A 26,996-nucleotide genomic window follows, 5' to 3' on the forward strand; every position below is an offset into this window, starting at 1 on the left:
TAACAGTCAAAACTGCAGCATTGCCGCTACATTATAAAAACTAGCTTCAAAGATGAGATGGGAAAAAAAAATAAAATAGGAGTTTTAGATATCATTAATGCTGTAGTTGGATCCTGTATCAGTAAAATAATTCTGTCATTCACTATGGAAAGATAACATTTACTCTTAAATACTTATTAAATAATCTCTTGTAAGCCGGTGCTACGTACTGTCAGAATTGTTAGAGTGTATTGCAGGTTGGGAATGCTGCTACAGCATTCACATGGCATGTTCTTCTAACTTGCAGCACTTATTTCCATGACAGTTGAGTCACAGAAGCTAAAATGACCAATTTAGTGTCTAGAGTAAAGTCATGCTATTACCATACCCATTGCATTAGCACTAGAGCTGAATGGCCACACTGTGCAGCATAATAATATCTAATGAAAACCTTCAGCTGCCACGAATTTTTCACATTGCTGTATTTTCATTACTTTGTATGATATTTAACAATTCAAGAACATTGAAAAAAGTCAGTGTTTTCAGAGAGCTGTGTATTTTTGGGATTTGGTGTTCTTTAAACATGTGTGCAGATATTTGATTGTGCTCTTCGTCTCTGGAATTTACTTTAGAGTTTGGTGTGAATTACTTTCAACGTATGTCTGCAATAAGTGAACTGGTTATTTTAAGGATAATGCATGTAGTTTTTTGGGGATGTGTGAGATGTGCAAACAGAAAATTATCAAAAGTAAAATACCTATTATGTAGTATTTTACTTGTAAAATTTATTGATAAGTTAATTCCATGCAAATAGTTTAATTTGATTTAATGTAAAAATACAAACAGTAGATTAGATGAGAGAAAAGAGACATTTTTAAAAAACATGATTATAGGCTGAGCTTAATCATTATTTTTCAATGTGAAAAATCACTGAGATAAGTACATTGAGATTTAGTGAGTTATTCACATGTGTTTGAAGTTAAGCTCATATTTAAGTGTCTTGCTGAACCAGACATAAAAAAAAAATCTCGTAAGGGCAGTTTTTCAAAGTAGAAATTAAAGTGGAGGGATTTTATTTATTTATTTACACATGAGAGGCTTAGTTAGTCCAAAAGGATTAGAAACAAACTTATAGCAATATATGGAAATATCAAGTTACAGACCCAATGCCAAGAAATATGATTACATCAAAGTTCAAAACACTTTTGCTAAATTATTAAATTTTTAAAAAATATATTTTTTAAAAAATAATTAAGATGCTTTTGGAGTTTGATAATATCTCTTTACACTTTGTTTTGGAAAAGCTGGAGAGACCATGATGAACATGTTTGTTTTCCAGTGAAGACAGAATAATTTCCAATTAAAAGTTGTTATATAAAATAAAATAAAATACAAAATAAAAAAAATAAATGTATCTTTCCATGCAGCATTTGTGTTCAAATATTGAAATAATCCATCTGATATCTTACTATGTGAGTTTGAAATTAATTGAAAATAATTATGGAATTGCACATATTTTCATTATATAAACAGAGAGTAATTAAAAAGTTAAACAAAGAGCATATAAGATAAAAAATAATTAATTTCAATCATTATAAATTGCATGAATTGCAAGAAAAGAAAATGTGTTCTGTTTACCTGGTAAGGTCCTTTGAATTGCTCGGTAATGATGAATTCATTTGTTTGCCAGAAATATGGGATGGCTCCAGTTATGTGTTGTTAATATTTGCATATTAAACAGCTAAGCTCAGTCAATGCATTATGGAGCTCTACCTCTTCGATGTATCATAACTTTGCATTTTCATTCCTTGCAGAAGGGAATCCATATACCTGGTGGGTTGGAAAAGCCAATGAGAAGCACTACTATTGGGGCGGATCAGGACCTGGCATTCAAAAATGTGCCTGCGGCATCGAACGCAACTGTACTGATCCCAAGTACTACTGCAACTGTGACGCTGATTATAAGCAATGGTGAGTGGTTTACAAAGTGGTAGGATAAGAATGACCAAATCTCTTCACTTTTACAACACTGTCATTACTTTGAATATCTCTTTATTCTATATTTCCTTTCTTACCAAAGAACAAAGGCAAAAATATTATATTTGTGATCCCTCCTGCAACGTTACCTATCCATGTCTTTATTCACGGTATCTATGACTGTCAAATATAAGGACTATATTTATGTTTTCAAGCCCATTGAGCTATAGAAAAGAATGCTAGAATTGCAAAGGCAAGTTCTCACAAGGCCAGCATTTTAGCTGCCAATGTAACTTTGTCTCCATGAGATTCAGTTATATTACAATACAGTACTAATTTTATCTCTACAACTTCATTTTTTTCCCCGGAATTTCTCCTTTTTGTGGTGTTGTTGCTGCATTTGAATGTGAGAGATATGAATTGAAATCACTCATCTATTGCCTCTCACCCTCATTATCCATCTTTCTTGAGAAAAATGTGTTAAGAACTAGACTTAACATGCATGATAGATCAAGGCTCTGTATTTTGAAGGAAGCTATTGGACTTTTGTACTGAGGAGCCCAGAACTGGACTCAGCACTCCAAGTGTGGCCTCACCAGAGCTGAGCAGAAAAGGGTAGCCTCCCTTGACCTGCAGGCAACACTTTGCCTAATATACCCCAGGTTACCATTGGCCTTCTTGGCCTCAAACGCTCGTTGTTGGCTCATGTTCAACCTGATGTCCACCAGGACTCTCGGGGCCTTTTCTTCCAAGCTGCTTCCCAGCTGGGTGGCTCCCAACATATGCTGGTGCATGGGGTTGTTTTTCCCCAGGTGCAGGGCTTTACACTCTTTGCTGTCGAACTTCATTGTATTTCTGTGTACCTGTTTCTTCGGCTTGTGAAGATCCCTTTGAATAGCAGCATGACCCTCTGGCATATCAACCACTGTTCCCAGTTTTTTGTGATCTGTAAGAAAGAAGTATGAAAAATACAAAATTAGAGTAATAAAAGAAATCTCTCAGGCCATGAAAAAATTATAGATTAAGATGTGGAAAATCGAATATTTCTAAAGACATTGCCTCCCAAAGCTTTGACATTGTTAGAATAGTTTGTTGTTAGCTGTGATATGGGGTGAATTATAGAACACCACAGAGATAGAGAAGTCAATATTAGAGACAGGGGAATCAGACATGCTGTCAAATTCAGAGGTAGAATTATACACAAAGTGAAGAATATAAAGTCAGAGAACTCCAACTCAAGTATAGGCACTAGAGCAATGTGGCAGGAGGGAGGTAGGTTTGGTTCTGTGTCAAAATGGTAATGATAAAAGAAAGATATTGTAATAATGATTACAATAATGGTAGAACTAGGAGCACTTACAATTTTCATTGCCTGGGGCACTGGATGCATATCCATGAATAATGGTCTCTGTACCATATGTTGAGTGTTTTCTTTTACACTAAGGGAAATGTGTAGGGGAAATAGCATTGACTTTTGATCTCTTCTTGAAGATTCTCAAAGAGTCACAAATGGCAATTTAATAAGCAGTGTTCACTAAATAATCTTTTTCTGTAACCTCTACACCCCCATATACACCAAGATTATCTGTATTCTACCAATAAATTGATTCATACAATTATTAGATTTAAGTCTAAGATAGGGTTACCATAAAAGATATTCAGCTGTTTACTCAGAATTCATACAAGAATATATTTATACAGTATTTCTCTAAATACATATCATAATTTTTTCAGGACAACTACAGTTTATTACAGGACTGTTTATGAAAAGTAATTATACAGCTGGGTATTATATTCTAATCTGTGGTGTGTGTAAATCACAGGAAGAAACAAATGCCTTATTATAGTCTTTGAGGGCATTTTGTTCAAGATTCATATTTTCAGTTTGGTTTTGGCAAAATCTTGTCCTTTCCATAGTCATATCTTTTGGGTTTGAGAGTTATTTTGAGAAGTCCTAGTTAGGAATTTTATCTAGCCAGGTTGATCAATATCTAAAAAGCAAGTGAGCTTCAGAGCAGAGAGCTTGAAGACTTCAAGCATCAGGGCCAAAATATAACCAGGGCCTCCAGCAGGGATGTACTCAGTTCTGGTGACAGCAAAACAGCTCCTGGTGTAGACCACAGAATCTGCAACAGTTTATGATGAGCAGACAGGTCTCAGTTCACAGATTGACAAAGCAACTAGCCACAGCTGTCACTATAGCTCATCAGCACAACTAATTTTAGAAAAACTTACAGTCCTCAAACAGAAGGGCTGAGTAAAGGCTGAAATGGGGCTGAGAGACCAGGTGGGACTTTTGCCATAATTGCATATCTTAACCATAGCTGGGAGCACCGCATTAGATTTTAGTATGCATACAATGATGTTCTGCTCCTGCCCAGGTAATGTGGGAAAAGTTGTTTTGCCTTATTTAGGGTTTGCAGGGGGAAGACAGAGTGGGGAGAAGTCAGTAGCCACAGCAGCAACTATACTAGAAAAGGTAAAGAAATAAAATGAGAAAAGAAGTCTGCTGCATGGAAATTGTGAAAATGAAAGGTGAAAAGGAAGAGTGAGATTCAGCACAGAGATTTTTAAAGGAGATTGGGGAGCCACTGAAAAGTGGCTCAGGCTGAATCAGAATGATGTAGTGTAAGTAGAATATTGTCCACAGTTTTTATTGTAGAAATTAGAAATTGTGTTAGAAATGAAGAAAGGAATTACAGTTTGATGAATCATCTCATAGCAAAACTAGGAGAATGCTCCCCTGGAGAACCGGATTCAAACCCTGCCTCTGGAACCACATTCCTACATGATGCTTCTGAAGTTTCCTAAGCCATTTCTTCGCAGAACAGTCAGTAGTTTAATTCTCATTTTCTGGGGATCTAACTGGAAACCCAGAGGTCTACTTTGTGGAATTACCAAACATTCACAGCTGCAACCAGAATAAGAGATCATTCTCTCTCAAATGTATCTATGCCATCCTTCAAAGAAAAAAAAAAAAAGCCTGTAGGAATCTCAGACTGAACGCTAAGTATGTGTTCTCAGCCTCAACATCCAAACTGTAGAATGGAAATTATGCCAGATAGTAGCCCATGGAGGTATTGCAAAGATAAGTAGATATATGAAGCAATCATCTGCTGTACTAATGAGCACTATAAAAAATCCAAAGAGAAAATGCAGTCTTTCTAGAAAGATTTGAAATAACACATTAGACATAAAATGGGATTTACATATTGAAGCATGAGAATAAATTTGGAGAGCAAGCAGTGTTTTACGAAGTGAGTATTGTCTCCTCCTATACTGAACAGTGCTGAAGCCCTCTGGAATAAATAATAATCAGTGACAAGTCAAGGACTGTATCATGGTGATAGGTACAGGATACAAATTAAAGCTCTTTAGGCAGGCTGAAGTGCTTCTTTTTCTTACATTTTGTGTTTGGTTTGATTTGAGTTTTTTAACCAAGTATGTGAGTAATTTTGTGTAAGTATAGAACCAGCTATGTTAATCATGGGCTCAATTACAGTGTAACTTTTCCCAGGCATTAGCATACACCATAAGCTTGATAAACCTTGCATCTGGACAGTTGTTCTATTAATGCTTTTTAAAATTTCACTGAGCAACTTTACACTTGTCTATTTGAATAAAATAGTTGTAGAGCTATTTAGCACATGCCTAATGTGTTGATTATCATGCCTAGATGGTAGATAAGCCAAATGGTATATATTGTCAGTGATATGTAATTCAAATTTATGTGTATTTGCACACGTCATCTAAAATAGAACCGTATTCTTAAAAGAAAGCCATGTTGCTACTGCAATGTAAGTATTAAGTAATCATTTTTGTCATGATAAAGAAACAAAAACATAGGTGGGAAGAGCTTCACCCAGAGTAATCTTGCCAAAATGATCCTTAGTCCAAAATTATCCTTGACTTGTGTCCAAAATGAAATTAATTCAGAGTTAAATGATTCAGATTATATAAAAAGGTTAGTTTTTGCTTCCTAACAAAGATTATTTTTTAGAGAGTGTGTGGTTGACATTCAAAGTCAGATTGCCTCGATCCTGAGAGAATAAAATCTACTCGGGTAGTTGTTATTAGTAACAAGAGTTTCTCCGGGTTCCTATTAAACAAAATCATAATCATATGAATAGTTTTAGGTAAAATGTAGGGCTTTAAAAAAAAAAAAGGCTTATTTGAAAAAAAAATTATTATTACAATTTAAACAGTTCCTTAAAAAAATGGCTGGCATTGTAGAGACACTCACACTGTACCAATTCTGTACCAATTAAGTAGCAAGTGTAAAGATCTGCAAAGCAATTTTGATTCCTAATCTCCTTTGACCCTAAAGTCACTCAGATTGGCCAACGTTTCTACACCACAGGTTCCTTACTTTTTATTACATAGCAATCACAGTAGGTCTGAAGACATAATATGATACTGTTCAAGGATTTACTCAGAAAAAGTGACATAAGAATCTTTTTCATTTAGCACTTCGTGATGTGAATGCACTTCAGCAATCTACTGATACATATACTAAGCAAGCACGAGCTCTGATACGAAATAATCTAATTATTATACTATGGGGTAAGCACAGGCAAAAACTCTAGCCTAAAAGCAGCATTTAACACAAGTAGAGCATATTTCTCACCCAAGGCGTCACTCTGGGGAGGAGAGAAGATGGACTCAGCCCGTCGACTGATCCCAGCAGTGTCGTTGGAGGTCTCCCACTTTCTCCCTATCTCCAATACTATTTTCTTTATGTTTGGGTGGAGTTTGAGTGGCTCTAGTCAAAAATACTTTTCATTTCCAGTTGATGTACCTAATGAGGGGGGGGGGTGATGTTTGTGGTTTGGCACCTGAGGAGAGGGTTTGACATGGTTTTTGGCTTCAGCAGCAGAACAACTTGATTCTCCCTTATCAGGCATACTGTAAGGTCTTAGTACTGCAGTGTTCTCCCATTCTTCTGGGATTAGAATGGAGGGGGGCCATGTAGTCTCCACTTCGTTCCACACTCTGTTCTGTTTCTCTGAGCAGATGTTTATCGTCATACTGGAGAGCGTGTCAACCTCCATCCATACAGGGAGTTGCAGCTGCTTTTTACCTTAGAATTCTGAATCCCCTCTAGGTTTAACTCTATCCATCATCCCACAGGTGTTTTCTAGAAAGCTCTGTAGGATACATCCCCCCTTCCCTTCACAACTCCTCTCCTACAAAGTGAGTTTCAGAAGAAAGTTTCAGGTCCTGGAAAAAGATGACTAAACAGACCTCAAAATGACATGACTTGTTTGACTGACAGGCATATGGTGGATCTTGAAATGCCAGCCTGAGGCTGTGGCAGTGACAGGTAGGTCATTTACAGCCAGATATAACAGGATATTAAAGCCTCTTAGAGCTATAGGTAGACACCAAGGCTTAAGTTTAGTATGTACTAATTACCATCGAAATCATTGATATTTCAGTTCCTGACTCCCTTAGGCACTTCTGAAAATCCATCTGTCCTTCATCCTTGTGTGCTCTCAGTAACAGAGCTGCTGATGCAGAAAGAACTGGCTAGTTACATGACACTGGCTTCTCCTGTCCTTTATCAGAGGCTGATAACAATGTCTTTGGATATTTTTTCGGTTACTTTCCTATGTAGGCAGCAACTGGACTTTCCTCAGAGGTGCTATATGATCAGAAGTGCCTAGGTTATACATTCTCTGTAAAAAACAAAAAACCAAAACCAAACTGAGAACTTATTGTTGGCTTTACTTGACTACATTTGCTTTCAATTAGTTACTATTTGTAGCATTATATAGTGAAATCTTGAAAATGTAAAACCGAACAAATATGATTATATCTAAAAGGACTAGAAAGACTATAAAAGTTGTATTGAGGAACTTGCATGACTAGAAACACCCTATATATACATATACATCTATTTATATCTATATCTATAACTACATGAAAAATTTCCGATTTAACCAGACAGATTGACAACATACAAAAATCTTTATATAAGGTAACCATCTATTTAAACAGTAACTCGCGAAACAGACCTTTTGCTAAAATAGAGACCTGTATTTAACAAGAAAATGCATTGCATTATATGAAACCAGAAAAGAAAAAAATTAACAGAAAAAATCTAGTAAGATTTGTGATGTCCTGCTTTTTTGCCTCACATCTGATAAAGATGATGAACCACAATTTCCTAGAAATTGAGGAAATTTTGTAGAATTAAGCCACTGTTGCCTAAAGACTGAGGAAAAAAAAAAGACTCCAGGGCAACTTAGTGTAGGAGATAAGAAGAGCAGAAGCTTTTAATGAGCCCTCAGGCCCCAGGAATACATACCCCTGCGTGTGTACCCGGACACTGGTTCTATGGTTTTATAACAATGTCCATCCAATCCCAATTCTGTCCACCCCCCAGTTCTGCCCTATTCCACCCCTGGCACACCCCTTTGGAAATTGAGTTTGGGGGAGTTTGGGACCCCTCCTTCATCATCTTCATCCTCCTCGGAGCAGGCACAGTCCTTGGAGTTCCTCCAAACTTCTGGGCTTGAAAGTCGTTATGTCTCCTGGTGCAGGCCTTAAGGTGTTTTTCTACAATTCTACCTCAAAAAGAAGACTGAACAGCTAGTGGAATTTTGAGGGATTGATATGGGATGAGGTTTGATATGTGTAAACATTATGCTACAGGGTAAGGGATATAATACAGTAAAAGACAGTAAGAGATTGCATGTTAATTATACTGGTAGAGAATGTCGGCGCTTTGTCAGAGGATAATGGTGACTTCAGCGTGGAAATGATTCCTGAGTTATGTGCTGCTGTAGTTACTTTTACTGAAAATACTGATATGTTAAAATCTACATCCACTATATAACTACTTCTAAAATCTATAAAAATTAAAAAATCAAAAACTCTGAGGCATCACCACCCCACTTTGGAAACTGTAATTCAACATTTTTGCAGAGCTTAAAGGCCACCTTTGAAATGACAGACCAGAAAACACATTAATTAATTGTGTTTTATGTTGTGTTCGTGTGCAGTAATTACATCTCTTAATTGAATAAAAGTTGAAATACCAAAATTTATTTTTTAGTTATGCTTAAGGCACAAATTAGTTTTATGGATGGAGACAGTGAAGCTTAGCTGACAAATTGCAGTACTTCATATGGTTGTTTTTCTTGTACTCCTACAAATCCAGACAGCCTTTTGTAGGTTTTTCAGGGTTACCTTGCAAAGTTCCTTTGTACACTGACATCAGCATCTAATGTTAATATATTTCCAGTCAATCAAAATTTAGCAGTGTGACAGTACGTAATGACACAGAATAAAAATCTTCATGAAGAGGGACACTAAAGACAGAAAGTCAAGCATTCAGACCTCAGGAAATGCTAGGTTTAATACAGCTGGTAGCACTTCTTTTCAAATGATTGGTAGATTTGAGCTGAAACTTTCACCAACAGAAAAACAGATAGCCAGAAGCCAGTAAGTTCATTTCTTCTAGTTATAATTTGACCATTAAAACTACTCTGGTAGGGAAAAGGAGCAAGTGACTGGCTATTAAATAGGCTGCTGTCTGTTCTGCATTTCTCATCTGTGCTCATCAGATGTAACTGGTGTGCAATATTGAAAGAGAGATTGTATGCTGAACATTAAGTGAATTCTGTCCTCTTATTTTTATAACCCGTTCTATGTTTCCACTTATAGAAACTATATATACCTTATGCTTGTCCATTATGCATTCCTCCTTTTTGTTTCTTCCGCAAGAAAAGCTTGGTTTTGTTACTGATAACAAGAGATAAAAAGTTTGGGAGACAGAAATTTTTAAACTGGAGCGCTTGGCCATGCTACAGGTGTGCTAAGTAGTGCCTTTCAAATTCTCTTTTGCTTGTGCCTTGGTACCATAGTAGGACTCTTAGACACAGACCAGGATTCTATTAGACAAGGCTGTCTACAAACACAAAAGGACTGGTTTTTAGCTCAGTGCTGTACATTTACTACAGTAAATATGTACATAAAACTGGATTGAGTGATCTAAAAGTTATTTTAAGGGCAGATGAAGGGCATAGCAACTCTTGTACAATAAGTGTTCAGGCTACTGCTTTTATGTAGACTTTGAAGGACAGACAATACCTGCTGCCTGGAGTTGCCCCTAATGTTTGTGTTGTATTTCTAATGATCTGGCAGCTCTAGTCCAAGATCCATGAAAACCTAGGATCACCCAGATTGCTCTTTCTCCTTTAGAGATGTTCCATGCAAGTACTGACAACAGCCACATGTCTGTAGCTCATAGGAACTGACAGATTGGCAACCTGTACTAATACACGTTAATGGGATTAGAAGTTTCAGGATTCAGTGAATCATGAAACTTATTCATTGAAATGAATTATGAAACATGTAAATTTGGCTTCTGTTTTCTCTCTTTTCCCTTCTGTATTATTCATCTTAGAGACTTCATTCTGGCCTTGTTTATAACCACTTGGAGTTTAGCTGTCATCCCACTCACTGACAGTAAAGAAAGCATTTCCTTTAATGCTTATGGCTCATGGCAGTGACCAAACATCTGAGAAACAAAGTCGTAACTTTCTCCAAAACTGAAAATATGTGGAAGATGTGGACTTTTATGTGACATGAAATAACTCTTTGGCAACATGCCTTGTCTTTGTTAAAATACTCCCTTCTTACTCGGTGTTATTTATTCAGTCCTGTGAACTCTTTGTGCAGTTACTATGATTTTTCATCCTGCAATCAATACAAAACTAGCATAGCTAAGAATGAGGAAACAGGGATCTGTACTGCTTCGTGCATCATGAGCAGAGTCTTTTACCTTGCTGTAAATGTGAAAATGGTCAAGCTCTAGCAACCTGCTAAGGATGAAGATGATTCCCATTTGACTTCAGGTTCATTCATCACTCATTATTAGCAGTAGTGAATTAACCTAAAGGGGAGAGAGATGAAAAGGAGTTTTTATTAATTTGCTCTGTAAATCACTATGAGACAAAAAGCGTGTTCATCCTGCTGCCAGTGTCACTTCTGAGTGTTGCTGTTCAGGCTTTCTTGTGTTCAGCTGACTTCAGTTCCAACCACTCACAGACTGATGCTCTCATTCAGATCTTTTTAAGTTAGAGAATCACTCAACAGTGGCACTGAAAAAAATTATCACAACTAGGTATCTTTAATTATTATTCTCTGGCATGTTCTTCAATTGTTGGAAACATCTTATCTTTTTTGCAGAATTCTAAGAAATTTCTGAGACGTTTATGAATTAGCAGGTGAAAATGCAGATATGTGATTTTTAATTCTACAATAGAGATGATTTGAATATTATTTCCAGCATATATGTATTGTTTTTGTTATTAAACTTCATGATTAGTGTCAGTGACAAGTCGAGTGAGCAAGAACAAAAATGTCTACTATGTCTTGCCTAGAAAGATGCAGAGTTTTTAGCCTGAATGAAAAGCTTTTGGTCTTAGCTTTACAGCAAATGACCTTAATGCCACAGCTTGTCAGATAAGGGCAGAGTACACTGAGCACTGTGCACTGCAGAACTTTCAGCTGCCAATTATTTTCTCCTTTTCCTCCTCCTTTTATTTCTGGGCCAACTTAAAGAGTAATGACTCTGCCCTCAGTGCCATGCTATGAAGATGAAATCACCCCAATGCTGACCAGCACAATGTATTTCACTCAGTACCTGACACTGCTTAGGTCTTGAAGAGAGTGCTTTTCTTTTCTCTTAAATTGTTGGATTCCCATGACATTTTTATTTCTGAATCAGTGCAGTCATATGTAGAAGACATCTAAAATCCATGACAACCTGTGTTATAGAGTAGATGAAGACAGAAGTGTATGCTTGGCTGTTATTACTATTAGCAGTCATATTTTAGCTAAAACAATCACAAGGGAGTCCATCAAGTCGAAGGTGTTAAGCCTCCAACGTAAACAAAAGTTATACCTGTTTATCTGTTTTCACTTTGTTCTTTGGTGTACCAGGACATATATATGTATAAGGGGAAGAGTGAAAATAATCATACGGGAGGGAGAGTGGGAGGGTTTTGGGGAAGAGAGAAACTGAAGCCCTGAAGATATATTTTTTGTATCAGGTCCCAGACTTGATGGGGATATTTTCTTCAGAGAGACTAATCAAAATATCTTGTCAGTTCATCACTAAGGTAGTAGAAAAACTTTAGCATTTGAAGGAAGAATCATTCTTTATCCTTTTCTCATTTTGCCCCATAGCAGATTCTTACCACTGCAAAAGATCTGGTAAAGAAAAAGAAGAAAAAAACAATAGGCAAGACTCACCTGCAGTATTATTTTTGCTTGGGGACTGTTGTTATATGCATAGGGCATTATTTTACTGTCAAGAGGAAGATTGCCTGCACTATCTGTGATAAACACTCAAAGCAATCAAATACCCTTTCATACATAAAGTCTGAAAATAGAGCAAAAAGGTAATGGTTCTAATACCTAAAGAAAAGGTAGACTGTTTTACTTATTTTTTCCTGTACTTAGGCTTGTAAAAGACGCTTAAATTCTATAAATTGTTTTAATATCATGCACTAGGTGTGGGTTTATCTTAGTTACTATTCATGTTTCCCTCCTGGTTTGGGGTTTGTATGTGTGTGTTGTATAATGAAGGAGTGCCCCAAGCTTTCCAAATTACTACTTGTCTGTAATTAATCATGGCTAGACAATTTGTCTCAGTTGCAACTCTCTCCACATGCCCTCCCCTTCCCCCTGTCCCATTCTCCAGCTATTTTTCTTTCCCCTGCCACCAGTTCACGTGCAGAATACTATATTTATGAAAATGGCTACATGTAGGAAAAAGGATCCCTGGAGACCCTGCAAAGTCTCTAAGAGCTGTCTGAGTATGCAATGGAGACTTTGTAAATCAGGTCCAAGGTAATTTGTTGCATTTTTATCTCAAATTGCTTCCAACAGTCTTTAAATTGAAATTAAAATGCTACATGGATTCTTTACACTAGAAGCATGACTTTACGAGTAAGCTTCTTTATGGGATTCAGATGGCTTATTTTTCATATTTCACTGAAGAAGAAGAAATGTTTTACTGAGAAGAAATGGTTCTATCTAAAGCAATATCTCAGGACAGCTAGTAAGGTGTAGTTGTTTATCACAAGTACTATCTTTTGCATGACTTTTGGTCAAGTGGAAGTTGTTTACCAGATTATGTTAAATGTAGATTGAGGTAAACAAAATCTTTCTTGAATTATGACTTGGAGCTGTTGTTTAAGTTATATAGTCACCTTTACTGAAACCTGAGCATATATATATTTATTTTCATAAATTATTTAAGACAAATCAAAGCCAAATGAAAATTAAGAAAAATCAAATTTCCAGGCAAACAGGCAAGTATAAAGATAATAAAATAAAATCTGCTGGTAGTGTTGGAAAAGGTGATTAAATAATACTACCGGCCTGTTATCTGGTATAAGACCTGCTTAAAACAGATGGGCAAAATGTCCTACTTTACACAGACACTAATAAACTTCTGGAACTTGCTGCCAGAGGAGGCTGTGCAAGCAGACATTAGTAGGTTCAGGAAAAGATTTAACAGATTCATGGAAAACAGATCCATAAATGGATGTTGTAAGCACTGTGCCCCACGTAACATTTTCAATGAAGAATGCAGTTCAGATAAGAGTATTGGGGAAGAACAGACAAATTCTTACTAATTTTGGATATTGTTGTTTAACCCCAGGAGGCTCTTAAGTTCCACACAGCAGTTGGCTCACTGAGATGAAGGAAAGAATTGGAAAAGTCCAAAATCTTATGGGTTGAGATAATGTCAGTTTAACAGGTAAAGCAAAAGCTGCATGCTTGAGTAAAGCAAAGTAAGAAACTCATTCACCACTTCCAAAGGGCAGGAAGACCCAGGAAAGCAAGGCTCTGTCATGTGTAATGACTGAACACTATCCCCTTCTCCCTTCTTCCCCACATTGCTGAGTGCAATGCCATATGGTATGGAATATCCCTTTGGTTGGTTGGGGTTAGCTGTCCCAGATGTGTCTCCTCCCAACTTCATGTGCACCCCAGCCCACTTGCTAGATGGATGATGTGAGAAGCATGAAAGGCCTTGCCTCTGTAAGCACTGATGAGCAATAACAAAAACATCCCTGCGTTATACTGTTTTGGTCACAAATCCAAAACGTAACACCATAGAAGCTACTGCAAAAAAAAAATAGTTCCCTCCAGGATAAAACCAGTACAGACACGTTCAGATTCTGCAGAAGATTATGTGATGCAGCTGCCTGCAGTAGGAGAGAGCTGTCCTCAGTGACTGCAACCTTTTTCTATGTTGCCTACATAGTCTTTGCTTATAGGTGGAAGTGATAGGCTTCTTGGTATCCCTACATTCATGAGGCAACTTTTATCTCATAGCCTTATTTTAAGGCAAGAAGCATCCACAGTAAATTACATTTAAGCTGTCAGAAAAAAAAAGATTCATCAACATTTGGCAAATTAACATAGTTATTCAGCATAACTTTGTCAAGGCTCTTGGTGCACCACCTACAAATACTCTGAGCCCTAGGCCTTTGGACCTATATCATATTATATTTTAATTTGTGTCTTCACCTAGTGCTGATAAAAAATGTTGCAGTCTGAAATATCAGAGAAGCACAATGAGGTTGCTTCGGGATCAGCTTCCCCATGAAGTTCCCAAAGGATTGCTTGGAGACCTGAAAAGCACCATTCTTGTAGACAAGATGGAGGGGTAATTGGGAATTCTCACTCACCTCATCATCAGACTCCTTTGTTCATGACCATATTGTCACACGTTGTTAGAAAACTGTGGCCCAAAGCCATTTCAGTCCATGCAGTCTGGTCTGTCACAGCAGACTGTAGTAAAAAACCTTGGGAGAGTTCATCAAGTATTGCGGTAGGAAAAGACAGGCTGAACTCAGATGGAACTGTGTTAGGAAATGAATGGTGAGTTCTGATGCCTTTGTATCAGCCTTTTTTTGAGGAAAAAGTGGTGATGTGTAATGTAAGGAAAGCTGAGTTTAAAGGCTAATAGAAGGGATAATAGAAACCCATCACAGCAATATAGTAAAGCAATCTGGCTAATGAATAGGTCACTAATCCTATATATGTGTGGCCAACAAAATGCTAAACAAATACCTGCCATTTTGCAGTCCTCGTTCCAGGCAAATCTTCAAACTAGGCTCAAAAGCTATTCCATGCCTCTCCTGAAACACTTTGGATCCATATTAAAAACAGCATCTTGCAATCCTCTGAAGAATCCTTAGGGTTCTCCCTCAAGAAGAACAAGGACTGGTTTGATGAAAACAATCAAGAAATCCAGAAATTGTTGAGGAAGAAGAGAACCGCCCACCAAGCACACCTTGCACTGCCATCCTGTCATGTAAGAAAAGCAGCCTTTCGTCTCGCATGCAGCAAGCTCCAACAGAAACTCCGTGACATCCAGAACAAGTGGTGGATCATCTAGCTGAAAAAACTCAACTATGCACAGACACAGGTGATCACAGAGGATTCTATGAAGCCCTGAAAACAGCATACGGGCCTACATACCAAGTCCAAAGTCCTCTACTCAGCACTGATGGTCAAACACTTCTGACAGATAAAACCTCCATTCTGAATTGATGGTCTGAACACTTTCAGACTCTTTTCAGTACTAACCGTGTAGTCCAAGACTCAGCTATTCAACACATCACACAGCAACCAGTGAAGTATGAATTGGATATTGCCTCCACTTTAGGAGAAACCCTTAAGGCCATACAGCAGGTGAAAATTGGCAAGGCAGCTGTGGTTGATGGAATTCCACCTGAAGTCTGGAAACATGGGGGCCATGTCCGCTTTGCAGAGGCTGCTGAGCTCTTTGGGCTGGAAGTCAGCTTGAAGAAGACAGAAGTTCTCTATTAACCTGCTCCTCGGGAAGTCTTCCATCATCCCCATATCACCATTGGCCAATCAGAGCTCAAATCAGTCCAGCACTTTAATTACCTAGGTAGCCTCATCTCCTCAGATGGTAAGATTGACAGAGAGACAGACAACAGGTTAGCAAAGGCATATAGTGCCTTCGGAAAGCTTCATAAAAGAGTTTGGCGAAATAAACACTTGAAGAAAAGTACAAAGATCAGTGTTTACAGAGCCATAGTGCTGTCTACTCTTTTATATGGATCTGAATCATGGGTCATCTACCACCACCACCTGCGACTCCTAGAACGCTTCCATCAACGCTGCCTCCGTACAATCCTAAACATCCACTGGTCAGACTATGTGACCAATACATCTGTTCTAGAACAAGCAGCAATCACAAGTATTGAGGCCATGTTGCTGAGAACACAGCTGAGCTGGGCAGGGCACATCTCAAGGATGAAAGATCACCCCCTCCCTAAGATCTTGCTTTATGGTGAACTTGCCACCGGCTACCCCAAGAGAGGAGCCCCAAAGAGAAGATTCCAGGACTCCCTGAAACAACATCTCAGCCTTGGCCATACTGATCAACATAACTGGTCTACTCTGGCCTCCAATCGGGAGGTCTGGAGACACACTACCTATAATGCTGCTGCTTCCTTTGAGAACGCACGCAGGATCACTCTTGAGGAGAAAAGACAACACAGAAAGAATATTCTGTGCCTTGCAGAATATACCACCTAAGGAGTCTTTCTGCTGTGCCTTTTGCAACCAGATGTGCCTGTCTCGTACTGGCCTTTTTAGGCACCAACGTGCTTGTAACAAACAAGGGTAGAGCCCTCCCCAAATCTTTGTTTGTGAAGCCTAGCCACGATGATGACAGTCCTCATAGCAAAACAGATTTTTCTAAACAAGGGCATCTCCATTTGGCCTAATATTTAGCACAAAGTATGGTATACCATGCCTTCCCTGTAGCTCAAATCCTAATCTCTGTCACTCAGTTTTCTTGTAATACTGTGAGTAAATGCAGTGAGAGCATCTCTAGGTACAGTCCTGCAGAACCCAGCTGCCTGTGGAGGTGACACAGTTGAGCCCATGGCAGGAATTACACATTTTTTTAAAACTTCACTAAGTACCTTGTGTAGTATCCTTTCTCATTTCCCCTGTTACTGTACTGTAATAAGTATGTATGGATAAATACACACACAGACAAGAGGTAACAGTGCCATAAAAAACACAAAAAGGTCATAAAGAAATTAATCTCTTGGGTAAATTTGCATATCCTTGCAAAAAGGTCATCTGTCTTTTTAGCAAGAGCACTACAAAAGAAGCCTAATTGAAATTAAATCAATTCTGAGAAATACATATGTGTGTGTTTACAAGCAGAGGGAAAGTATCCATATTTTGCTTGTGCTTGACAGCCAAGTGTTTACAGAATGAATAAAGACGTCTGTTAATTACCTCTATGCTGCACCATTGCTTTAAATGTGCTTGAGCATCTTGGACCGTTTAGTTTCAGATAATTATTTCTGATGAATGGGGGTACATTTAAAATGTTTTATACTGGGATATTTAATTCTTCTTCTAACTAGAGGACTTTCACGATAATAGACCCCACTTTCCTTCCTTAGTAGATGTAGAAACATCATTCTTTGTGTTTACAGCACACTTTGGAGATAATCCTTTAAGGTTTTGTTTTGGTTTTGCTTGGTTTTTTTTAGCAATGGTTGTTACAAATTTCTTTTTCCATTTGTTTTTGGCATGGTTTGATGTTTGAAATAGCTGTTCAGTCCCCATCTACTTGCCAGTTCCAGGATCATTTAAAGGATCTACCAAATGATGAGAACAACATAAAAAAAAACATGAATCTGATGCAGAAATAATTTTTAGACTACTTTTACTAATCGTTTTTCAGCTAGAAATAACTTTTCCGTATATTAGATAAGAAGAAAGAAAATATAATAATTTGTAGAGTCACTGATTCCAGCTTCAAACAGCAGTAGGTTAAGAAATCCTCATGTGGAGTAACGAGCTACAGATATACAAGCTATGTGGTATGTAAGAAAGGCTTAATAAAACTAATCATCTGAGCTGATGGGGTAAGTGCCACTTTAAGAGAAGCATCACTGTTGGGGATTTGCCTTCTTCCACACACCCATGAAAGTAAAATGGGAAGCAATCTTCCGGGGCTCAGGCTGGAGACAAAAGTTGTACTATAGTTTAGTTCTCCAAGGACTGAAACTGAGGTCTTCTAAGGGGGCAGAGTTAACAGATTATGTGAAATAAGAATGCAAAGTGATTATAGATACAGAAAGTAAGATATATTGTGGTTGGTACAATTAAACATTGAGGTCAGACAGAATAGAGAGACCTTACTGTAAAAAAAGGCTCAAATATCTAAGTTTTTTTAAAAATCAGTAGAGATATGCTTTTTACAGAAAGGAAGTAAATAGCCAGATAGTAACTTGGAATCTTAATAGTATGTGACATTACTTCTTTTCCCACATTTTGTCTTTTTATGAGCTACTTAGATAGTTTATTATTTAGAAGAAGGCTGCTGGCATGCTTTTTTTTCTGTGTGATGTCTAGCAAGTAACTTAATTTTTCTTCCTCATCCAAAATGTCACCTGTGATATGGAAATAGGATGTGTAATTTTTTACACAGAGCAGAATCCAACGCACCTGAATACAACATTTTTCATGTAAGACAGCTTTAGATTTACTAACAAACTATTATACAGAAGCCCAAAAGTAAGACTAAAAGGACTCAGATATATTAAGAATAAACAAGCCCAAATGAAAAAATAGTTTGACATAAAAAGACAAAAGGGAGGATAAGCATGAAAAATGCTTACCAGGAGATACAAATTTCAAAGACAGAACTAACCTACATATAGAACCATAGAATCCTTTAGGTTAGAAAAGACCTTTAACATCAAGTCCAACCATTAACCTAACACTGCCAAGTCCACTCCTAGACTGTTTCCCTAAGCGTCACATCTACATATCTTTTGTATACCTTCAGGGATGGTGGCTCCACCAGCCTGTTCAAGTATTTGGCAATGCTTTTTGTGAAGAAATTTTTCCTGGTCTCCAATCTAAACCTCCTCTGATGCAATTTGAGGCCATTTTCTCTTGTCCTAAAGCTTGTTAATTGGAAGAAGAGACCTACACCCACCTTGCTACAACCTCCTTTCAGATAGTTGTAGAAAGTGGTAGTCTCCCCAAGCCTCTTGTTCTCCAGGCTAAACACCCCCAGCTCCCTCAGCTTCTCCAAGGTATGATCAATATAAATCTTTTCCCAAAATATTTGGTGTCAAAACTACACAAGCAACTGAAGACATGACCTAAGTCACCTTATGTTCCCCATGGTGCCTGTATGTGAGGCATAGATTGGTTGTATGAGGTATGAGCACAGATGTGATGTAAAGATGAACACTATAGGAAGTTCTGGTGAAAGGGTAGGAGTAATGGTAGATGTTTATACAATTGGGTTTTACTGAAATTTTCTAGATGCAGTAAGTCCCGTGCTTTCAGTTTTCTGGACCAAATTCAACACTAAGTTGTGCACTTCAGTACCTTATTGAACTCAACAGGCATATAGGGGCTGAAGTTAGAATTAATTATAGTCATCTGTTATTTTGTCATGCCATAGTCAATTATTTTTTTTAGGTCTTTCAGTCATACAAAATAAAACTGTCAAAGTTGTCAAGAACTCCAAGAAATGAAGCCTCCGAGCTGCTGCTCTGAGATTTTTAATATTTCTTCCAATACAGATCCTTGTGCCTTAAAAGTCCTGCCAGAAATATATTTGGTCTGATTGTTGATAGGATATGATCCAAAGGCTTGTGGCTAGTCAGTAGAAGAGATAATTGCAAAGAATTAATAATTTATCTGCATAGATCTTGCAACAGTATATTCAGAACTGCAGATATTAAAAACACGCATTTTGTTAGATTACTGCTTCTAGTGTGCACACAGTAAAATGTTACCATTACTATAGTGCATTCAGATGTAGAAAAGTATGATTAAAATGCTTAGTGTTTAAAATTAGATAATTTTTGAAACAGGTGGTAATAGTCAGTAACATTCTTCATGATTTTCATCCCTCAGAGCTAAGATAGCTTTCTGTTTCATGGGAAGGTTCAGCATCTGTGAATGGATCATGGAATAAATGCAGGTTTCTCTTTGTCAAAGTGATATAGGAAGACAGACATTTAACTTTCTGGGCCATATTGAATAGCTGAATAGCACATTTATTTTATTGTCCTTCAATTGATTACACCTGTTCAGAACAGAATTTTCTTATTTCTCTATGGAAAAAGCATTTAAAACTTTATAAGAATGACTAGAAAGCTTTTTTGGCATTGTTAATTGCAGGTTATTTTTAATACTTTTATAAAAAATTATTTTTCAAAAGAACTTTCAAATTTAAAATATTTTGAGATCAAAGTATCATACTGGTTTTAAATGCTAAATTAAATTGAACTAACAAAAAAAAAATTTGTTTGAGCAAGCTGTCTGCCCTTTCCAATGTCAATTTTCCTTAGAAAATTCCCATATCATCTGTTTTCAGCTCTACATTCACAGGAGGACTTTCTTTACTTGGCTTCAGCTGAATCCCAAGTAATCTTGTCTCTGTAATCACACAAAGTGGAAGGGGCATCCCAATTCAGCCTTTCTCCTAAAGGGCATGTCACCTATGTTCCCTGACTTACTTTAAAAAAATTGAAAATGAGACAGAAAATTAATGAAATTGCTGACAGATGCAAAGATCAATTACAGTATGGTAAGATTCCTAGACTTCATTCTTAAAATATCTTGATATAGAAATAAGAAAAATTAACAGTCAAGTCAGAGGAGTTTCTGTACCTCAGAAGAAGAGATCTCTAGATTTCTTTTATTTCTTGGAAAGAACACTAAAGAAATGAAGTTTGTAAGAGGAACTGCTCTGCTTGAAGGAGACACTTTCTGTCTCCATTGTTTTGTTGAAAGGAGAGTATGAGCAAATACTCAGAAAAGGCAGATTTTTCCCTGAAATTGATCCATATTGTTCAAAAGAAATCAGAACTCCATTTGCTATGTCCATTATTCACCTTTTGCTGTGGTTATTCAGTTTCTTACAAACTCCTATTTGAGAGGAAAGTCAAGAAGTTCTTTCAGACAAGAGAACCTATAGAGCCAGTTTCAATTATCTCAATCTCCTTCCTGATGGATTTTTTAAATGAGACACATTTCTTACCAATTTCTCACTGTATCTCACTTCATATCCCTGGTACACATGGAATTGGGAAGTGTCATGTTAGCATTGGCATATCTTCTGGTCCTCAAGGTTCCTTCACAAGAGGTTTCTGTGTCTCATCTCTTGCGGAACAGAGAAAAGGGAAGAAATGGAGCAGACTTCCTGTCAACTTCTTAACTCAGAAACTCTCACCAAACTGCTTAAACAAATTTCATGGGGATACAGTTTCAGCTTCAGGCACCTTAAATTGTTCACTTCAATCCCACATGCCTGGTCAATGATTTTTAGACACTGAGTTTAGAAGACTTGGAATGTTTTAAGGTTTTTGTTTAAAAAAATCAAGATGTTATAAACTTTTTCAAAATAGACATTAGCAAGCTTTTGAATTATAGACTGTATGCTTTACAAAGTAATCATTGTCTAATCACTGTTAAAGCATATAATCTACGTATAATGTTTATAATTATTTAAATTATTGTCCATTTCATTGTGAGGATTTGTGTTATGGGTTTATGAGATTTGAGAGGTGAGTAAATTTATTTCCTAATGTTTTAAATTTTAAAGTTTATTCATATTAGAGGTCAGAGAATGGATAGACTGGGTAAAGTGAAAAAGGAGATCTAAGTCTCAATCCCAGGAAGAAAGCGTGAATTAAACATGTCTCTAAATGGCTAATTTAAACTGCTTACTTTTTCAAAGAAGCTTTGGAGTTCATAAAGTAACTTAAGCAACTCATGCTAAATGGAAATTTTTTGTCCATTGTCATTGAGGGTGTCTTAAATTTGTTTGTCATTCTTCTGGTGGAACTATTGGTGAATATGGTGCTTGTTTATTAAATTAATTTAATCTAGTGTATTTAATCCTTTGTAATTTCTAAACAGTGATTACTTATGCATGCTGAACCATCAGCCTTATATCTTTGGTATAATTGATCTTTACTAATAGAATTCAAAGTATGGATTTATGATAGTAATTTGGGTGCTGGGATTAGATGGTCTTTCACCAAATTGTTTAGATTTTCAGAGGGTGAGTGCTCTCACGAGGAAAAAAAATTTATGTGTGCTAGACAAGAAGTTTAACTGCGTTAAGATCAGTCTTAAGTGTAAAAGTTTCTCCTTTTGCTGTTAGAAACAACATATTTCATAGGATCTTATCCTGTCCAATGCTGGTGTGTTAAAAAAAAAGAAACAATACAATACAAAACAAGACAAAACAAAAAAACCCACCAAACAAACAAAACCCCTTTACATTGAGTTATGACCTTCTTTCAGTTTTTATGACCCTGTATAGTAATGAGAAATTTTCCATAACACCCCTTGTCAGACAAATCAAGGGTGAGTCATTAGCTCCAGTTTAACATATAAAGGTATCTGAGGTGACAAGACATGAGAAAGGGACAAGAGAACTGTAATAATCCCTGAGAACAGCAAAATCAAGTTGAAATAAAAACTTTTGCCCTAGAGTTTATGGTTGGCAGTTTATAATTCCAAAGAGCATGGCCCTGGGTACAAGGTGAATCTAAAAGTATGGCTTTTATACTTCATAGTATGTATGTTAATAAGTTAGCAAAACTTTATCAAAATATTTCAAGAGTTCTGCTTTAATCCTAGCTTTTGTTTGCCCTTGTTTTTAATCCTGTTAATTAGAGCTTGTATATTTCCAAGTAACTCAATTCCAGATTATTAAATCTGATGCCAAACTTGCATTGTTCATAAAATTATCTGTAATATTAGTTCTTCCTAGCAGTTTTAATATAAATAAAATTCCTGCCAGATATTTTTGGAAGAGAGAAAATACCAATACTTGACACATCTGTATCCTTCACAGTGTTTTTTACAGGCATTCATTTGCAGACAGTAGCTGGACCAAACTCCTTATTCAGATTATGGAAATGCAGGGATTACCACAGCGGTGCTTGCGAAGTAAAAAACTGGGTCTTGTGAGAGGTGGACAATTATATACTTGAAATGGGCACATTTGGTAGTTTGTGTTCTTCAAACCTCTGCTAATAACTAAATAATATGTGTTTAACACTACAGTTTCAATCCAGTAGGTGTTTTATTTGCATTCTCAAAACAATTTCAGTTCCCCAACTAACTAAACCATATCTTTTAAAACTGAGTCCATTCCTACCTGTAGTATGTTCTTTATTTGTTCTTTGTAGGCCTGGACTGATAATTAAATGATGCCTAAGAAAATCAGAGAAGACAAATTACTGCAGTATCAGAAGTCTGGTTGTATTAAATTGTTATATAAACAAATTAATAGTGATACAGAATCTTATCGTTACTTTGGATATGTCATTTGCTGATATATGCATAATGTATTTCTTTTTTACATGCCAGAGATTGCTTATAAACAGTAAGTAGATGATCATAATCAAAACAATGATAAATCTCCCACTAATATCTGCTATTTTCATTCAAAGGCACCCTGAAGCACTTTGCAGACTGTTATATATAGGAAAAGAAATTAGGAATAGAAAATTACACTGAGATTTCATCAATATCTCCTGGTAATAATTACAGGATTTGATCAGATTCATTCATCTCCCATTTGGCTATTAATAGGAATATGACACACTCTGAATTCAATCTTTATTCTCTTGAGGGGATTTTCTTTGGTGAGGAAAAACTTCAGAGACTTTCTCCACCCTCTTAATGTGCAAAGTCTTTAAATACCGGCAGAAGCATTATCACTTGCAGGAGTTGAGTGTTCCAGCTGTGATTATTTCTAAGTGTGTAGTACAAAGTCAAGTATAATAACCAGCCTTTGGTTTAAAACTTTTTTGACTTTGTGAGCACTGATTAGTATGTCCAGAGGAACTACAAACACCTTAGAAAAGCATAACAGAGCCATTCAGTCTCTGAATCTATTTATCTTATTGGTGCATGTGTGGACCAAAAATTATCATTGTCCCACTTTTGTTAAGAGGGAAAGAAGGTTCTGCTGGAGAAAAGAAAACACATTTCTCTCAACTCTTAGTCCAGTATCCTAGCCCCCAATAGTTTCAGACCAGGGTAAAATGCATTCACTATAGTGATGAGACAAGTAAGCAATTACCAAAAATTAAAGCTATTTCTGAAAAGAACTCTGACATTTAGTTTTATTGGCATGGTAATAGTTTTAAAGTGACCATATCACTAAGTGCATAAGTAAAATATTAAAATGAGTAGAAACGTGTTCAGAAAAGAGGGAGCAAATTGTTACTGCTCCTTTTTTTTTCCTTCAAAGAAGGTTAAAGCTATTGGTGACAGGAAAAGTGCTGCCCTTTAACATCCTTATTTGGACCTGAAATATTAACTCTTTTTGTGAGAAAGGAAAGAAAGAAGAGAAATGCCAATAGTTTTCTTTTTACCATTCTTTGAAGAATTCCTTATTTTAAATAGGTATGTCCAACTTTAAAGCATTTTTTGAAAGAGCAAAAATCAGCAGAGAAAGCCAGTCTCAGAGGAAAACCTCAGAAAGAGTAAAGTGATGACCTACATTTATCCTCTATTAGAAGGGAGTGGGTCCCATGGATGCAGTCTTTAACAGCAATGAAGATTAGGTCTACATACCTGGCTTTGTTATTCACTTTTTTCTTTCCTAAATGGAAAGTCCTTTAATCTTTCTTTTCTTACATTACTTGTCTCCAAATTGATGAAAAGGATACCTTTGTAAAGGGCATGGCAATCTGTGGATGAAAAGTACTGTGCTACGAGCTAGCACAATCTGCAGGATCTCCATTTTCCTTCCATTCTAGCAATCTCCTGTAGCAACCTCACCATAATAGCTCCTGGTATAGCTGTGTCCAAGCAAAGAGGGTTAATGATCTCTGCAATACAAAGGGTCATATAATACAAAGGGGAAAGGCAGGTTCTCTGAAGGGGAAGAACATACAAATTAAGGAAAACGGTCATCTGCTATTTGAAAAACTCTAGTAATTAAATGTCTAATTACTCTCTTCATCACAGGGAACAAACGCAAGTTCCGATGAACTGTTGTTCGAAAATGTGATGGTTATTTTCTTAATGACTTTAGTCATGCTTTTTTTAAAAAGAATGTCGTGCCTTCCATTCCTTCAGATGGACCCAGTAAGGATGATAACAGAAGACACTACAGGAAAACACTACTGTGCTACTGGAAGACACTGATCATTACCACAGATCATGCAGATCCCTGCTGTGCTGCCCATTTATTAGCAATATAGTGAGTCAGATCTTGGAGTCATCCAAGTTAGGGATGAAAAAGACTTTCATTTTCCCAAAATCATTACAAGTTCCTGGTTATAGTCATACTGTGTGGTTTAGTTAGCTTTTCTGGATCCTGAATTCATCCTTCATCTTATGGTATTTTTGAACAAAGGAATTGATTTTTTTAGATCAAAAAGTTGCTTACTTTGGATACTCAATTACATGGCAGGGTAGAGCTAAAAGGAAAGAGGGAGGGAAGGGAAAGAGATAAATAGATGCATTTCTTTTTTTCCCTCTTGCTTTTTTTTTTGCCAAAAAGTGTAGTCCTAACATTATGTATGGGGCATTTTTTCCTATGTGGATAGTTTAGCTTCCTATGCACGTGTTTTTATCAAAAAAACAAAACCAAAAAAACAAAAACCAGCCCAAACAAAACAGAACAAAGATCATAAACCAACAACAACAAGAAAAAGAAAAAAACAACCACCAAAACCACACACACACACACAAAAAAAAAAACAGCTGAGAAATAGAGTAGCTAATTAAATTTGGTTTATTTCATTTTCTGTCAGGAAGAAACAGCATTCAGCAAGCCAGCTGAATTCAGCTCTTGAAATAATAAAGGAAAAATGTTGTAATAGTTGTAACTAGTGATTTGGTCTAGGCATGGAAAAGCACTAGGTTTCTTGCTGCAGTTGAAATGAGGAGCTTTAAGACATGACTATAAATTGAATTCTAGTGATCTTGCTAACTAAAATGGGGTTTGAGCCGTATACTCACAGTTAGATTCACAAGTTTAGATTTTTTTTAATTTAGACACTTACTATTAGAAATAACAGGGCCTAGATAAGAAGCCTGTTGAGATAATTAGTTTTTAATTTCTCTTTTTTTAACATAACAATAGAAATGTTAAATATACAGGAAGCACTGTTTGCTTGATATGCAGAGGTTGTATTGTTAGGATAGTAACTGGCAGGAACTAGATTAAAGCAGATACACTTCTAGGATGCATAAAGATTTTTCTCCCTTTCAGAAGTCAAGGAGATCTGCAGCAAAGTGATCAAGCACTCACTTCAGCCCAGATGAGTCTAGGATTGACCAGAAAGCAAGCAGCTACTCTGAATGTGTTCCTTGTAGATGCTATCCATCTTTTTTTCCAGTGAACAGGCAGTGTTACTGGTCAAACTGATGTAATTTGAGACAGCTTTTTAGAGAGTAACAGTGTACTGATGTAATTGTTGCATACCTATTCTTTTGGTGCTTAGACTGGTGAACAATAATAATAATCAAGGAAAATAATTTAATACACTTCACAGTGGCTTTCGTTTTCTCTCTGTGTAATTCAGGAGAAAAGACACTGGAATGTTGTCATACAAAGAGCACCTACCAGTGAGTCAGGTAGTCGTCGGAGATGTTGACCGGCCTGGGTCTGAAGCCAAGGTGTCTGTGGGTCCCGTGCGCTGTCAAGGAGATCGTAAGTTGTCTGATTTTCTTCTACTTCTTCTACTCCTGGGTAGAAGGTAATTTGAATAGTGGTAACTTTGTAGACACCCTATGCAAATTTAGAGAAGTGGCTGCCTACTCAAGAGACCTTTTCCTATGAAAGCATGATGTGATTTGAGAAATTTTGTCAATGAAATACACATATAGTGGCTTATCTTTGCATTTAAGATATTTATATTTGTCTTTATTTTACGGCTAATGTAGCAACTTTGATTACTCAACTAGGTTTATGTAGATATGTGCAGTAATACAGATTGCAT

At 36.7% G+C, this 26,996-nt stretch overlaps 1 protein-coding gene across 1 annotated transcript in view; it reads left to right on the forward strand.

Annotated features, from left to right (window-relative positions):
• CNTNAP2 (contactin associated protein 2) overlaps nucleotides 1-26,996 on the forward strand; it is a 1,027,914-nt gene that overhangs the window by 827,969 nt on the left and 172,949 nt on the right. Inside the window, exons 14-15 of the mRNA XM_064668935.1 lie at nucleotides 1,794-1,950; nucleotides 26,580-26,707. Of these exons, the coding sequence (XP_064525005.1) occupies nucleotides 1,794-1,950; nucleotides 26,580-26,707 (285 nt within the window). The remainder of the gene's footprint in view (nucleotides 1-1,793; nucleotides 1,951-26,579; nucleotides 26,708-26,996) is intronic.

The sequence above is a fragment of the Pseudopipra pipra genome, chromosome 1, assembly GCF_036250125.1.
Source record: "Pseudopipra pipra isolate bDixPip1 chromosome 1, bDixPip1.hap1, whole genome shotgun sequence".
In the NCBI taxonomy this organism is placed as follows: domain Eukaryota; kingdom Metazoa; phylum Chordata; class Aves; order Passeriformes; family Pipridae; genus Pseudopipra; species Pseudopipra pipra.